Below are 16794 nucleotides of genomic sequence, written 5' to 3'. Positions count from 1 at the left end.
ACAAGTGGTATTCCAGCTGCCGTACAACCACTGTTGGCAAGCTTGATTTGCACATACCAGAAACATTCACACAGGCACTGGAAGAGGTTATCTAAATGGATATGTTAGCCAGGTGGATCAAATGCTACCCCACCCTGGCCAAATAAATTAATGTCTGACACAGTGCTAAAAACAAAAGCCATTCTTCAGCACCTAAGCAAATCTGAGGTTAGGGTTTAGCTTTACCTTGAGACTTTCTGCAGCTCTGATGAATGGATATGTACTTGGTGGGTGGTTTCACATTAAAAGTGAAAAGAAGTTTGTTCTGGAGCTGTAGAAGAATATGCTGGGTAATATAAAGTGTGGGTGGTAAGGCTTGTGAATTAATGACTTTCTGGATGCTAATGTTGGTATAGCTGGTGTTTTTCTTGTTTTTATAAAGATTGCATTGATGGGAAACACACTTTTTCAGTTTAGCTCTGAAGGTAGAAGTAATTCTGAAAGTATGGAAGAAAAATATTTCCAAAATGCTGTTCTCTTGTTCGGAGAACACCTTTTGATTCGAGGATAGCTTGCTTCTTCTTTGGAAGACAGGTTCTTTTTTCTGACAGAGAGAAAAGGTCTTTATCCCAGACTGGTTCTGTCTTTTTGAACAGGACACATATTTTTTAATAGCTTTTCAGAGCTCTGACCAACAGATTTTTTAACTTCTCATTTTCATTCCTTCTAAGTTCTCAGGAGCTGGAGATGCAGACGTAGAAGGTCTGCAACATAGAGGTTGCAGTTAGAAAAAAGCTTTAAAACTTCATTCTTCCTGTAAGACCCTCTGCCTGTTCTTCTTTGGTCTGGCAATGCAGAAGCTAGCAGCTGAGGCAATCAAAAAGCTGGAAGGATCTCCATTGGGACTGAGAGGGGGCCAATGACAAAAGGAATTTTTCCTTTCAACTTAAAGGGACTAAACCCATTTTCTCTCAGGTCATTTTCTGCGAGTGGGCATCCACTGTCCCAAATGAAGGTTTTTGTTTTTGACTTCCTTGTGTAGTCTTGTGTAAGGTGCAGGCAAAAGAAAATCCATAAGTCAGAAAGCACTTTATCCTTCCTGTGATAGACTGATTTCAGTGTCCCAGAAAGATGTATGCTCTTTTTGTTTTTTCAAAAGATAAGCTTGCTCAAGGCTCCTTTAGATAGCATTTATGTGAAACATCAGTTATGGCAGTGTAATAGTGCATCATCAAGTTTTAGACAGACACAATTCAGATGGTGAGAGTGCATTCTGTGACCTCAAGTGTTTGCCAAGAAGTCACATTTAGCTGAGCAGGATCCAGACTCTCACAGCCCAATCCTCTCCCCAGCAGTGCCACCGGGTACAGCAGTGCCAAATTGGTAACTGCTTTATTCAGTGGCCCTGCTGGGGCTGACAAAAGCTTCCTCCGGAGAAATGAAAAGCCCGAGAAAAGCCCCAGTCCCCACGATGTGGCTTCTTAAGTCTCCAGTGGCAAATTTTGTCGGTGCTGACTTGAGAGCCTCCATGTCAGGTTTTGCAACCTGACACAGAACATAGGATCTGCTGAAACAGGGCTCCTATGGTCCCACCTCTCTCCTGAGTCAGTCACTTCCCACTGCCCTTCCTCGGTCCAGAGTACCTCCCCCCACCCCAAAGGCCATTATTGCCAACAATGGTAAGAGCTCTTACCTTACTCCAGGTGCATCTGAGCCCAGTGCTGAGCCCAGTGCTAACTGGTGCTTCCTCCTCACAGGGTATCACAGACATGCCTTATGGCACATTTACGACACCTAGTGCTGGAGCTCAGCGCCTGCTCTGGAAGCCCATAGGATTGGGCCCTCAGTCACATTAGGCCATTTTTTCCTTTCTTGGCAACTTTAGGATGAACATGGACACTGCCTCTAAAAAGAAAAAGAAAGATTAGAATAGGTTGCAGAAAATTTGTGGAAACTAATAGTTACAACTGGATTGCAGATCTCTTGACCAGATCAACTTCCAATTCAAACACCATCACTCTTCATGCCAGATACAGAACCTCTTGATACCTCAACATTTTAAATATTGCCAACATCAATAAATATTTAAAAGTATTGAAAAATACTTTTTTCTAATGGAAAACTCATTTTTATTTTTGTGTAATATTATGAAATATTTTGTAATTTTTTTTCTTTTTGTTCTAACCCTAGACATTGATGAATGCCACATCTCACCTGATCTTTGTGGAAGTGGAACCTGTGTCAACACTCCAGGAAGCTTTGAGTGTGAATGTTTTGAGGGCTATGAAAGTGGATTTATGATGATGAAGAACTGCATGGGTAAGTTGTGGAAATTTTTCCAACACATTTTGGAAGTTGTAAACTATGCTTATAATCGTATGCCTATTTTTCCAGACACTGTTGTTGTGCTTCCTTTGCGTAACCAGGTTTATGAAAATAATAAATCCTTTCTCCCATTGTACACAGAGTGCAACAATCAAATAACCCAGTATGCATTTAAAGTATGACATATCAAGCAATGTAGTTTTTCTCCCATTTTCTCCCATTGTACACAGAGTGCAACAATCAAATAACCCAGTATGCATTTAAAGTATGACATATCAAGCAATGTAGTTTTTCATTGTGGTAGCAGCAGCAGCACTTGGGAAGTATGTGACCCCTTTGTCACTGTTTGCTGTTTTCACCTTTGCTAAGAGTCTCTCGCTATAATGGCCGAGGTAAAAACTCGTGATTGCTGTATACATAAGAGCTTCAAAATTAGACTATAAATAAAACAACCCTGCACATATTTGGTGTTCAGAGTTCAATATATTTTTTCCCTAATTCTGATATCTTGTGGGCCCCTAAGCAATTAATTGGGCACCTGTTTCCTGTATCCAATAGGAGCTTATGTTTTATTTATTATGAAAATTGGAGGAGATAAGTAGTCGTTATGAAGCAGTCTTTGTCTCAAAGAGTCATAGGTTCATAATTACTTCCAGATGTTGACTCTATTTCAAGTTGCCCCTTAAAACATTTTTGCACATATTTTCTTTTCAGACATAGATGAATGTGAACGTAACCCTCTTCTCTGTAGGGGTGGCAAGTGTGTTAATACAGAAGGAAGCTTTCAGTGTGACTGTCCTCTTGGGCATGAATTGTCTTCATCACGTGAAGATTGTGTGGGTAAGTTTCAAGAACATGAAAATGAAATTTTTGGCATTCTGCAGCTAGTGATGTCACTGCAGTTCCTAATTACTTGATTCAGAATCAGAAAGTTTCTGGCTTACAAGCTCTGAGTGCATTATGAATCCAGTTTCCTTCCCCTCAAGAGTTGTTCTAATGTTTGGAATATAAAATGAGATTCTGCACAAGCCTGATTAGCCTGCCTAGGCTACTATGAAAGTACTGATGCAATAGCTCTGTATTGATAACCCAGAGAAACTCCCATTGATTGCTGTGAATTATGCAATCTAACCAGACTCAGTAGTGTAGCAAGTGGGGCTGGGAGCAGTCCACGAGGGTTATGTGCCCTTGGGAGGGGGTGTGTGACAGGCTTGCCACCTGAACAGAGTCCCATGCTGCATTTGGCAGTGGTTGGGTCCTTCCGGCCCCAGGCTCTGAATGACTGGAAATAGCCACCCTGGAAGCAATTCAGCAGTGTGTGAAATGATGCAATGACTTCATCATGCCACTGCTGAATCACTCAAGTACTTGGGAACGTTGCATGGTGCGCAAGGTGGCACCAGCCTGGGTGGTGCCTGCGCTGGCAACACCACTGACCAGACAATCAAATTAGTACCATAATTCATGCGTACACTTTTAGACCGGGCAGAAATGGGTTAAAGTTAAGAAAAAAGTAGTTTACATAAGTACATTGTTCAGACCTTAGCTATACTCAAACTACAACCATTTTCAGTAGAAGGTGAGGGCCTTTCACATAGAATTTGCCACTGGTTTCATAGGTGGTTGGATACTGTGTTGGATAAATGCAGGTCCATTTATGCCTGTAGCTGTTTGCATCTTAGTTTACGTCAGGATCAGTTTTGACCTCAGAAGAGTGGTATGACTGCCTCTCCTTTTGTTGTAACATTACCACTCTGGTAAAATTAGAGAAGTAAAAAGTGACAGGACCATTGTATCCTGGGCAACTGGGTCCCTGTCAAATGTGTCTTGGTATTTGCATCCCTTCTTTTTGTGTCCTGTCTTTTTCATCCTGGACATTCCTATCTCAATATTTGTATATTTATATTAGGTGTGCTTTTTAATTTTTAAAATGCAAAGATTGGCTGAAGGTTAGGGGTTGGATAAGAGGCTTAGGATATATATAACATGGAGTTTGTTGCCCAGTTATAGCTTGTTTGGTGCCCATAGTGAGAGGCGAATGTGGTGAACATCTGTATTATTTTGACACATGGAAGCATTTGGTATGAGGTTAGAACCATATCAGAGCACACTTGCATGACACTGCTAGCTTTTTCACCATTTCTATACTGTATAATGGATGCCATAATGCCCAGTAATTTAACAGAGCATTTCTGGATTTTCAGATATTAATGAATGTTCTCTGAGTGATAACCTGTGCAGAAATGGCAAATGTGTGAATATGATTGGGACATATCAGTGCTCCTGTAATCCTGGGTATCAGGCCACTCCAGATAGACAAGGCTGTATTGGCAAGTATTGTATACTTCAACTCTCATAAGTTTTATTCCAATATGCATGTTTCCAGTTATTTTCTCTGAATCTTGATTTCATAATTACGAAGTACAAGCTACAGTGCAGATAGTGGGCTATTAATGGGGTTGCACTGTGTCTTCAGGACCAAATGTACACTTTGGGTGTCCACCTGGATTCTTCACTGCTCCTGGATAACGGGCAGCCCAATCCTGAGCTGCCTGGTAAGCGAGGTTGCTGTGGCACCAAAACGGCTACTGTGGCATTCAACACGCACCAGGTAGCCTGCGGTGGCTTCTTGGTGTAAGGGAAGTAGCCCCGTAATGGGGCTACTTAATTCTGTGGTGGCTCTTGAGTTGCCTCAGAATCAAGGAGTCCTGTGTCGAGCCATGAGGCCTGACGCAGAGCTCAAGATCTGGTGGAGCTGAGCCGCAGGATGTGGTGGTTGTGCCTGACCTAGATGTCTTTAAAAGGAGATATTTCTGGTACAGGTTACAAGCCATGATGGGTATATGCAACCTCCTGGTTTTAGAAGTAGGCTACCTCAGAATACTGTATTCAAGGGAAAGGAACCAGGATGCAGGTGTCTTGTTGTCTTGCATGCTCCCTGAGGCATCTGATGGGCCGCTCTGCAATGCAGGAAGCTGAACTAGATGGGCCTTTGCCCTGATTCAGCAGGGCTCTTGTTGTGTTCTTATTATTTTGATTCATTGTCAACTGTCTTGGGCAACTTATATATAAAGAGAAAAGGTAAGAGGCAAGATAAACAAGTTTTTAAATAAATAAAAACTTTAATAATAATAAAAATATATAAATATATTGAACTTCATATATAAAGAGAAAAGTGAAGTTTTTAATAAATAAATAATCATACATTTCAATCACAGTATTTTTAAAGATCCACCTATTTGTAAATTGTTGTACCATATTACTCTAACAATTCTGTAATTACTTGTTATTACTACATTTGTTTGGCTGTCTTCTATATTCGCATTTTTATTTTGTGCTAGATTGATTTTTAATCTCATAACTCCTAAAAGCATTGCTTTACTTTCCTAATAGTCAGGAAAGAAGGCAAAAAGAAGAGACAGTATTTAGCTTTTAAATAAAATCATATTGAACTTTTTTTTTTACAAAGTACTAAAGATTGGTAATAATTTGTTCTAAATATTATTTCCCTAGATATTGATGAATGTATGATTATGAATGGAGGATGTGACACCCACTGCACTAATTCAGAAGGCAGCTATGAATGCACTTGCAGTGATGGTTATGCTCTGATGCCAGATATGAGGACTTGTGCAGGTAAGGAAATGACGACTACCAGCTCAATTTAGTTCCACAGAATAGCAGCCACAAAGCACAGAAAGCCTCTGTGATCCTCATTATAAGAAGTACTAATGTGGTACAGTGACATAAAATATTATCTGTGGTCCAGGGTCTGATTTTAATGTTCTCTCAGCCATAAGTTCATGATGTACTCCTAGGCTGCAGTCCTGAAACAATGATAATCCTAAGAACACAGTGGCACTTACTTCCAAGTAAGCATTTAGTATTGCTTTGTTAGGCATGCTACTGTCGCTCAGCTTTCTATCTGAAATATGGGGAATATAATGTAGACTTACAGGGCTGATATGGAGATAATTGAGATGATAACACACAGCCCAATACTATCAAACTCCCACCTGCTAATGCAGCAGTGCCACTGGAGCATGTGCTGCACCTTGTGGGGGGGGGGAGGGGACACAGTCTTGTAGGTCTATTCCAGGTAAAGGAACATTTGTTCCTTTGCCCAGGTGTAAGTACCTGCTACATAAATGGCTCGACTTGGACAATGATTTAGCTGGCACAAGTCTAAGTGAACCTGGGAAGGCAGATCAAGGCTGGGAAGGGGGATAAGATATTGACAGTGCAGCTGCCACTAATACTGCCCTCTTCCTGGCTTTGATCCACCCTTCTTCCTGCCACAATGTCCATCCCATTCCACCACCCCTACCTAATTGCATCCACCCCCAGCTTCCACCCCTATGCCTGTGCCAGGGATTGTAGGTTGGCCACTGGCACACAGCCATCTCTGGCAGTGGCCCAACTGTGCAAAATGGATTGTTGGCAGTTTGCAATAGCTGTAAATCATGCTGTGCCACTGGAAAATGAGTTCCGGTGGCACAGTTTGTCCATAAGATGGAATATCAACAGCCCAGGCTTATGGGTCAATTACTGCTGTGAATCTAGCAATCTGCTATCATTGTGATGGTGCAAGTATTGCTCCACAGTCACTTTCTACAGAGCTGCCAGGGGAAATGGCCAGAGGCTCCATGCATACATGGAGGCAAGGTAAGAAAGGAGTCATAGTGCACAAGGGGAAGGGAGGAAAGAGCAGGCATGTTTTTCCTATCATATCAACCTAGGGTTTTTAGATTACATATGAATTGTCCTCCCCTTGGTGAAATTATTATTGTTCTAAAATGCTACAGTATGTTACTGCTGAGTACGAAGTATTACACATGTTAACACAAAAATTGTGATGTTCTTCTGGGACCCACTTCTGTACAGTGCATTGCTGTAGAAGTGTTCTTTAGCATACTCTACTAGTCAGAGACTCATGCACTCACTGATAGGACAACATGGCTTTGGAAGCATGTCAGGGGTGTGAAGAAGACAGTTTTGAGATTGACTCATGAATGTGCCATTCTATTGGCATTCTGACTTGAGCACTACCTGATTAATTGATGCAACTCTGTCTACCCTCTAAATTTAACATATCGGGTGAGGACAAACCCAGATTTTCATACCGCTTTTGCCTTTCTATCATGCTGTGGTTTTCAGAAACCTAAATCACTTTTTGTGCCACTGTACCTATATGGATATATAGAATCACACTGGAAATCATATCCAGAAATCAGACTAAAGAGTGTAGAGCAGGAGTGTCAAACTCTTTTCATACAGTGGGCCAAATGGCATTTAAGATGCCTGCTGAGGGCCGGAAGTGATGTCATTAGGCAGTGAGTGATGTCATTAAATAGGTCATAACCAGAAATAAGCACTTTTCTCACTTAGGAACACATTAGCTGCAAATGACAGAAGAGAAAACACGCAAATCTTGATCATATTTCAAGTTATGGGAGAGCCCAATTATCTCGTGGGTTGCCCTTTCAGAAGTAACACTTCAGCAGCTGAGAGCCCGAGGGCCGGATAAAAAGTTTCCATGGGCCGCATCTGGCCCCCGGGCCTTACATTTGACACCCCTGGTGTAGAGTTTTTTTAAAAAATGTGCCTGTTAGACATTTTACAGTGGTGTCATTTTCCTCCAGACATTGATGAATGCGAAAACAACCCAGATATCTGTGATGGTGGGCAGTGCACTAACATTCCAGGAGAGTATCGCTGTCTTTGTTATGATGGATTCATGGCTTCTATGGACATGAAAATATGTATTGGTAAGTAATGTAGATTTAAATTCCAGAAAATGTGTGAGCATATATTCCTCATTTTCTAAAGTCTTCATTCTCATGTCAACAAGATTGTAATCAAAATAGGACCATCCTTGAAGAAGATAGAGGTTTCTGGATAGTTACTGAACTCTAGAAGTATTCAGAGAACTAAAGTTAACAAACAAAACCAAAACAGCATGAGTCGCAGAATCTAAAAAATTAATTTGTTCTTGAGAAGTTTAAAGGGAGAGAATATAGATTCTTAGAGGGGCATTACTATGTATTGGAACTTCCTACTTGTGCAGGGGAGGGAAATAATTTTCAGTTTCAAACGAGAACTTGGAGTTAGTGTATAATACAGCTAAGGAAGCAGATTAGAAAGAGAGAGAGAGAGAGAGAGAGAGAGAGAGAGAGAGAGAGAGCAAACAAACAAACAAATATGAAGTCAGACAGAACAGAAAAAATTTGGTGAGAGTGTGAGAGAGGCTGTTCAAAAAAAGATTCCCATTTAACCCATACAGTATGATCTAGGACAAGTGAGTCCAGTGGAACTTACTTCCTTTGTGCAAATTTATTAATGAATTAATACGTTATTAAAAATTTAAACACAAATATTTTGCTTAGGAAAACATCACTATCAGGTTGCAATCCTATACACTTTTTCCTGGGAATAAATTTACCTTAACTCTGTGGGACTTCCTTCTGAGTGGACATGCATAGGATTGCACTATTCATTACATTTTTAAAAATATACTTTGATCTATTGTACCATATTTTGATCTTGCAACACCTTCAGACGTTTTTTAAATCTGTCAAAGAGAGCATCCATAAGTTAGAATATTAAGGCCAATTATAATAAAGATAACAGAAAACCAAATTGCTTTAGAATAGCATTAGTGGACCATTACACCATTAGTCAACATAGCATAGAAAGAATATATAATTTTTATTTATTCCATGTAATATATATTCCATATATCTTTTTTGTACTATGATAGTAAGATTTTTAAAATGTAATGGAAATGAAAAATGAATACATTTTTCAAAGGTTGATTAAACTGTAGCACCATCAAGTGTTATGCTTCACTGATGCTTTTATTATTGCTATATTGAACTATTTGTCCTGTTTATTCCTCATTGAATAAGTTGAAATAACGTACTGAATGACTTTGTATACATTTTATGATAATTCTATAAAAGTATTTGTTTTGAATGGTTACACTCTTAGTAAAAACTAGTGTGCATTTAATAACTGTGCTCTATATGCACTTTCAGATGTAAATGAATGTGACCTAAATTCGAATATCTGTATGTTTGGAGAATGTGAAAACACAAAGGGATCCTTTATTTGTCACTGTCAGCTGGGTTATTCCGTCAAGAAGGGAACCACAGGGTGTACAGGTATGATAAACTTTGATCAGTTGTGCCTTTCTTCTTTTTTTAATTACTTCATCAAACCTAGCATTTGTCATTGTGAAATACTCCTGAGTACTTTTCAGGTTTCCAGATAGAGGTTTTCATCCAGCTGCACCAATGTGCACGTAGGGATAACAATTCAGTTCTTTTGTTTTGCCGAGTGCACATACGGCCTAATCCTGTCTCCACTGGGCACTGGCATAACTAGCATTGTGCCTGCGGATGTGGCTTCATAGCAGTTGGAAAGCAGCCTCTGCTGGCATGTGCTGCAGGCCAGAGCAGCCTCCTATGCAGCAGCAGGTGGCCAAAGTTCTGCAGTCCAAGAGAGCCAGTGCAGGGGACTGGAGGGAGGCAGGGAGGGGGTTGAACAGGATGGAATGGGCAGGACAGTGACACAGCAGGGAAGAGGGTGGATCAGGCCCAGGAGGGAGTGGGTTAAGTGGCACATGCCAAATCCTGGTCTCCTTCTCAGGCCTTTTCAGCCTTCCCAGGTCAACATGGATCTTCCCAGCTCAATGCAGATTTACTCCAGCAATTGAGCTGGCACATGTCCAAGTTGGCTGATAGTGGCCCCAGGGCAAAGGGACAAATGTTCACTTGCCTCAAGGAGAACTCCAGCAACCAAAAATCCCCTGCAAGATACAGTGGAAGAGTGCACTGATGCCACTGCATTGCCATGTAGGGATTTAGTTAGGATTGGGGTGTTAGTGACCCCAGAAAGATACTGATTTTCTAAGTTGTCTGTCATTGTACTACAATTGCTTTGTGATGAATTTGCATTTGGTCATTTGTGTACATTCTGTGTTGTTACCTTTCAAAAACATTTGGAAGAAAAAAAGCAAGTATTTTCAATACTGTCCTTTACCAACATGCTCCTTACTATAGTATTATGACTCTCTTAGGAAGACTAGCAATGTATCCAGAATTTTAATTTTCATATTTTTAATGTGCAACCTGTTTTCTTAGATGTGGATGAGTGTGAGATTGGTGCCCACAACTGTGACCTTCATGCCTCATGTCTCAATGTCCCTGGAAGTTTCAGGTGTAGCTGTAAAGAAGGATGGATTGGAAATGGAATTAAATGTATTGGTGAGTACAAACAAATTGATATATTTGTTCAGTTCACAAAAAAGATGTTCTTGAGTTACTTGATTGCTTGTTAGAGACAATAACTGACAATAACTGAACATGTTTTTGGAGTCAGAAAGACATTACTGAACCTTTGGAATATCATTCATGTAGCAAGCATGGCCACCACGCTGGTTGGACTTTCATGGAGAATGGATTGATCTGTCCCAGATTGATTCTTTCTAATGACCTGGGATTTAGTTGATTTTCCTGCTTAGTTTTACCTTTGTTTTCTTTGATTCTTTTCCCTCTTTCTCCTGGCTAACAAGTCCAAAATAGGGATGGGATCCTACATGGAGGGGAGACCTCCTTCTATGTGTATTGACTTGTAATCTGTGATGATAAAATCTTGCACAGAGATGCTGGCTAGTAACCCCTCAGGGTTGAATTGTAGAATTGACCACAAAGACTTTTCAGCTGGGGGGGGGGGGAGGCAGTGCAGTTCAGCTGCCTCAGTGCCTTCTGGGGTTGGCACTGAAATCATGAACAGATGGTCCCCTGCTTTGATTTAGGATGCAGTTGCTCAGTGGAGAGAACAACAGTTGCTGGCTAGCTTAGGATATGTGCCTACACTAAAGGGAGGGGAAGAATGTTTGGGAGCTAGGACCCCCTGCAGAGTTTTGATAATACCTTAAGGGCTGGCTGATCCATGAGGCCAGGTGAAGTGGATGCCTTAGACAGCAGATTGTTAGGGAGTTTGCATCTCCATCCACCTATTTGCCTACACTGCTCCTCCTCTCTCCACTCCCTGGTTTGGTAAAGGAAGAGGAGGACAGAGAAGAAGAAGAGGAAATATGAAGAGGGGGAAATTGCTGAGCTAGAACATTGGAGAGTGGGAGAAACAGAGGCTGGCACATCATCAGCTAAGGGGGCTGACATATCATTGGGTAAGAGGGGAAGCATTTGGCTTGCTGCCTCAGGTGTCAGGAGACTTTGGGCTGTCTCTGAGTACCTTATTGATTGGCATTAATTGAATAAATGTGGCCCAATTATAATCCATAACTCTGACTCATGTGTTGATTGGTGGGTACCAGCGCGATGTTTACTACTTACAGACATCCCATAGCAACTTTTGTGAGCATATCTAGGATTTTATTTCACACACACCCCTTTCAAATTCCTTTGTCTTTCTGGCAGATCTTGATGAATGTTCTAATGGAACACACCAGTGTAGTGTGAATGCTCAGTGTGTGAATGCACCTGGATCATATCGCTGTACCTGTGCAGAAGGATTTACTGGAGATGGATTTACTTGTTCCGGTAAGAGAGAGATCTAAGACATTTTTGGAAAGCATTACATGCCATCTGTTTGGTTTTTGTAGAAGCAAAATTCAGAGCTCCAGCAACACAGAAAGACCAACAACAAAAAAATGAGGGAGCTCTTCTTCTCTTTCAAAATATAGTTAGGATCTTTTCACAGCAATTATCAAACATATTTGGAAAAATGCCTAGCAAGTATTTTTACTTTTGCCCCATGTGTCCTAGAACCTGCTCATCCAACTATTCTTTCCAGATATGTTGTTTTCTTGGCCTCTAGTCTGCACTCCTGTTACTAAAGCAGAAAAGCGCTGCTGGTTGTGTATCCCCCCCAAAAACATTTAGTTCTGGATATAAGCGTTCTTGAAGAAGAAGCTTTGCTACCCAGCATCTTTTACCCATTCACTACCGTATAGGGTTGGAACCTGCAAATATTCAGGTTAAAATATTTTTTAAAATAAATGACATATCCTACCCATTTTAATAGACAGAAAACAATGTATGTCAGATGTTTTGCCTTTAAAAGGAAACACTGACTCTTTTTTAGACTATGAGTTTAATTTTATGAGTTCTAATTTTATGAACAACTGGATATACTGAACTCCATCAAAGCTCTGAATCAAGTCTATGTGGCCCTTCCATCCACGCATAACATCTTTCCAGTTTTGGGAAACAGGATGTAAATTGTACAAAGGATACAGCAGTCATTTCCACATACAGGATTTAAATAGTGAAATAGTAGCTTTTAATTCACTTCCCTCATTTTTGCTGAAGTGGAAGTTTTGATCTGTGTCAGCTGATATTTCACAAACCAGTTAACTTGGGGAATTGAGTGGAAGTGAACAAATGGACCTTTGGTGGCAAAATTCCAGAGACTACAGCATTGGGGTGTATCTAGGAATGCTTGTCATCAGTTTAACTGTTGTGTCAACTATGACCATTCATGGAGAGTCTAAGCCATGCTCTGGTCACCTCTAGATTATAATGGTGTGATATGCTTTATGCTGAACTGTTTTGCCAAATTCCCATTCTAAACTTGCCCTAATGCCCATTTTAAGCTAACTAGTCCCCCTGGCTCAAGCACATCTAGCTCAAGCTAGATCTAGCTGCATATAAATCTACTGCTGAACCCCAGCACCAATGGGAAGATAACTAGTGGGTAGCTTCCCTGTGGGGCTGCAAGGTCCCAGTTCTCAAAGCAGCAGCTCAGTGCATCAGTGCTGCCTCAGCTCTCCACCACTCAGCAGTCTCTTGTTCAGCTAGTTTGCCAGGCAGTCAGTTAGTCCATTAGCCAGTTCATTAGCTAGTCTGTAAGTCCGTCCACCAGTTCATTGTCCATCCACCAGTCCATCCATCTACCAGTTCATTAATCCATCCACCAGTCTGTTGGTTTGTCAGCCAGTCAATCAATTAGTTGTTTGTTTGTTTGTTTTTGTTCCTTCCTTCCTTCTACTACCCACAAACTCCTTGCTGCAGATGCTGCTTATATCCTGTAATGATCTGGCTGCCTCTAGTGGCTGCAGCTGTGCACCACACTCACTGCAATCTAAGGCCCTGGTGTTAACCCCATGCTTTCCTGCTGAAGCAAGGGGCCACTGTTGACACCACACCCTATCTCCTCGAGGGTTCTTGCGCATTACAGTTGCAGGAGCTGCTCTTGAAGATAGCCCAGGAGCTTCTGCTCATGTAAAGTATGGCTGCCAAGTTGTTAACTGGGACAGCTGGGAGCACAGAACTTCTGTTCTGTGTCAGCTGCACTGACTTTTTGAGTGCTTTTGAATGCAATGCTGGTTTTGAACTCTAAAGGTATTTGAAGGACTGCCTTGTTGTATAATGTACCTCCCTGTACACTCAGATCATCATCTGAGGCCCTGCTTTGGGTGTCTGGACTTTGGTTGCCATAAGAGAAGGGTGGCTTGCAAGTTTTAAAAATAAGGGTGGCTTGCAAGTTTTAAAAATAAAATGAAATAAAAATTTCATAGCTGCTGCAACTCTGTTCAACAGATATTGATGAATGTGCAGAAAATATTAATCTGTGTGAAAATGGTCAATGCCTGAATATTCCTGGTGGATACCGTTGTGAGTGTGAGATGGGCTTCACTCCAGCTTCAGATAGTAGATCTTGTCAAGGTAAGTCACCACTACTCCAACTTCTTTTTCTGAGTTTGGACTGGATGCCAGGAGGAAAACCACAGAAATACTGGTAGGGGTTCAGTCTAGATGTAGGACACTCAGAATTTTTTTCCCATACAAGGATTGTTTTACCAAATAAATTGTGATTACATTTACCTTAATTTTTAAATATGTTTTCATGGCTGTGGACCAAAAATGCTACAAATGTGTTTTGATTAATTTTTTAAAATCATTTCTATCATTAAGGCTATAATTCTAAAGAGTAAGTCCCATTGAACTCAGTGGGACTTACTTCTGAGCAGACAAGGATATGTAAGTCTGCAATCCTAAAAACACTTGTGAGTAACACAGTGGAACACAATGGAACACAATGGGAGTAACTTCTAAATTGACATGCTGAGGTTTGCACTCTTAAGTATCATATAGAAAAGAAAAATAATGTACTTACACCCAGCTTTATTTAATAATACTATAACTGAAATATATCATGTTTCATAATCATGTTTTTGCTTCTGAAATGTAAGAGAAAATGTGGACTATATACAGGTCAATGGCATGTTTTTACAACAGTCTTCAAAAATTTAAGCAAAGTTATTAGACTTGTGATGGGACTGTAGTCCAGATTATTTCACAGTTCTAGGGTCCAGTTGGATTATACTGTTCTGAATTAGTGTGCTTTGAAAGCCTGTCTCAAATGCAAATACAAAATGAGTCAATCTCATTATCTGCTGCCTTTGTTCCGACACTTCCACTTGTCCGCGACAATAAATGTGTAATCTATGTTGCCACGTATGTGGTCTCTTCGCGCACATTCAGTTATTATAAGGCAGTCCACTTTTTCCCAACATAACATACCTAAAATTAGATTTTTCAGATATATGTTTGTATTCTATACATTATTTAGAGATACTTTGAATAATGTATGTACAGTATCATATTGATAACATAGTGATTAATTATTCTTGGTATTATCCTTTCAGATATTGATGAATGTGCCTTTCAGAATATCTGTGTGTTTGGTACTTGCAATAACTTACCTGGAATGTTTCACTGTATTTGTGACGATGGCTATGAATTGGATAGAACGGGAGGCAATTGTACAGGTATGTTGTATTTATTATGCATAGTGTATATTTAATCACAACATTTGACTGTTAGTCTTGCTATGAGGCACCCTCCAGTGAGTTATTGATTTATGATTCCCATAACAAACCTGTGAAATATTTTAGGCTGAGATAGGAGGAGTTGCTCAAGATTACCAAAAAACGTTATTGCGGAATGAAGGCTCGAACCCAAGCATAATCTACAAAATATAAAATCTAATCAGATTTTTCATTGAATGCATTGGTATTTGCACGTGACAATAGTATGTTCAGTATGTATTTTTCTGAATAAGTTTTTGTATAGTATGAAGTATAGAACTTGGAGCCCAATCTTATCCCCCCCCCCCCCGGCTGATTAAACTGTGTCAGAAAGATGGTAGTGAGGTTTGTGAATGGAAGAGGGAGATTTGGGCAGGCAGGGGGTGATTTGAGGTTGGGAGGAGGGATCTTGGCAGTGCTAGCACACAACACATCCTATTCTCGTTTGTCCTAGACTGACATACCTGCTGCCTCTCCTTGAACCCAGCAAGATAGCTGGTGTAAGTCTGAGGAGACCCATTGATGCCCAGGCAGCCTACAAAGACATAAGTAAAAAACTTTTTAATATTTTTACTCAATCTCTTTGGCCTTTTTGTTTTCCACCTTCCACCATAGCATGCAGCACATGCTCCAGCAGTGTGGCTGCATTGTGTATGATGTTGGGGGAAAGGAATGAGGCATAAATATGAAACAATAATCAGGATTTTTTAAAGAAAAATTCTAATTTTTTTCATTTAGGATTATTTCCAGTGTATTAACAGCTTCCAGAATAGTTGGAGCTGTAAAATAGAAACGCAAAGATGTACCAGAAAGTACAGAAGAATTTAAGGAATAACCTTAGTGGTGAAACTGATAATTTTGTGTAGTTTGGATGCAGCAAATAGTTGCCAGACAAATTTGTTGAAAATAAACCTTTATTTGTTCATTAGAAACAATTATAAACAACACTGCAAATTTTTAGGTCACTTTCTTTAATTAAAATATTGAACTTCATAGATTTTCAAATTTATATTTTTTACCTAGACATCGATGAGTGTTCTGATCCTATAAACTGTGTTAATGGTTTCTGTGTGAATACTCCTGGAAGATATGAATGTAACTGCCCTCCAGACTTCCAGCTAAACCCAACAGGAGTTGGCTGTGTTGGTAAGTAAAGGTCAGAATGTGTTAGAGTATTGTGCATTCTGCTCAAAAGATATATTGAATATTGTGCTCAGAGGTATTTAGTTGTCATGTAAGAATAATCTCGGATAACTGCTTAACTAAAATAGGTCATATTTTGTACAGATTAATGTGACTTATGAACTGAGAATGCAATGAAAAAATTTAAGTCATGAACAAAACAGAAATGGGTTTCAGGTGGAATCAATAATCTTAGGAATTATGGTCCCAATCCTAATCTTCGCACGCTGGCTCACCACCGGCATGCACTTCTGCAAACATTTCATAAGGCACATCTGCTGGTGATAGCCCAGTGCTGGGCTAGTGCTGGTGGAGCGACGGAGCTCTGCCGCTTCACAGTCACGTGGTGGGATCGGTGGAGCTTCACTCCACCGGATCCAGAGCCTCCATGTCTGACTAGCCACGCAACACAGAGGCTCTGAATTCTACACTGACCTTTGAGTCGTCGATTGCAGGGCTACTAACTTTAC

General features: G+C 40.4%; 1 protein-coding gene across 3 annotated transcripts in view; it reads left to right on the top strand.

The window, feature by feature from the left end:
• Positions 1–16794, top strand: part of FBN2 (fibrillin 2) — a 175185-nt gene that overhangs the window by 102731 nt on the left and 55660 nt on the right. For all 3 annotated transcript variants that reach the window (XM_066618394.1, XM_066618393.1, XM_066618392.1), the window contains exons 26-36: positions 2170–2298; positions 3019–3144; positions 4509–4634; positions 5818–5940; positions 7947–8072; positions 9342–9467; positions 10449–10571; positions 11748–11870; positions 13872–13997; positions 14981–15103; positions 16166–16288. In XM_066618394.1, the coding sequence (XP_066474491.1) occupies positions 2170–2298; positions 3019–3144; positions 4509–4634; positions 5818–5940; positions 7947–8072; positions 9342–9467; positions 10449–10571; positions 11748–11870; positions 13872–13997; positions 14981–15103; positions 16166–16288 (1374 nt within the window). The remainder of the gene's footprint in view (positions 1–2169; positions 2299–3018; positions 3145–4508; positions 4635–5817; positions 5941–7946; positions 8073–9341; positions 9468–10448; positions 10572–11747; positions 11871–13871; positions 13998–14980; positions 15104–16165; positions 16289–16794) is intronic.

This window comes from Tiliqua scincoides, chromosome 2 (assembly GCF_035046505.1).
Source record: "Tiliqua scincoides isolate rTilSci1 chromosome 2, rTilSci1.hap2, whole genome shotgun sequence".
NCBI classification, from domain to species: Eukaryota; Metazoa; Chordata; class Lepidosauria; order Squamata; family Scincidae; genus Tiliqua; species Tiliqua scincoides.
The sequence above is the reverse complement of the archived record's forward strand: the minus strand, read 5'-3'. Positions and strand labels throughout refer to the sequence as shown.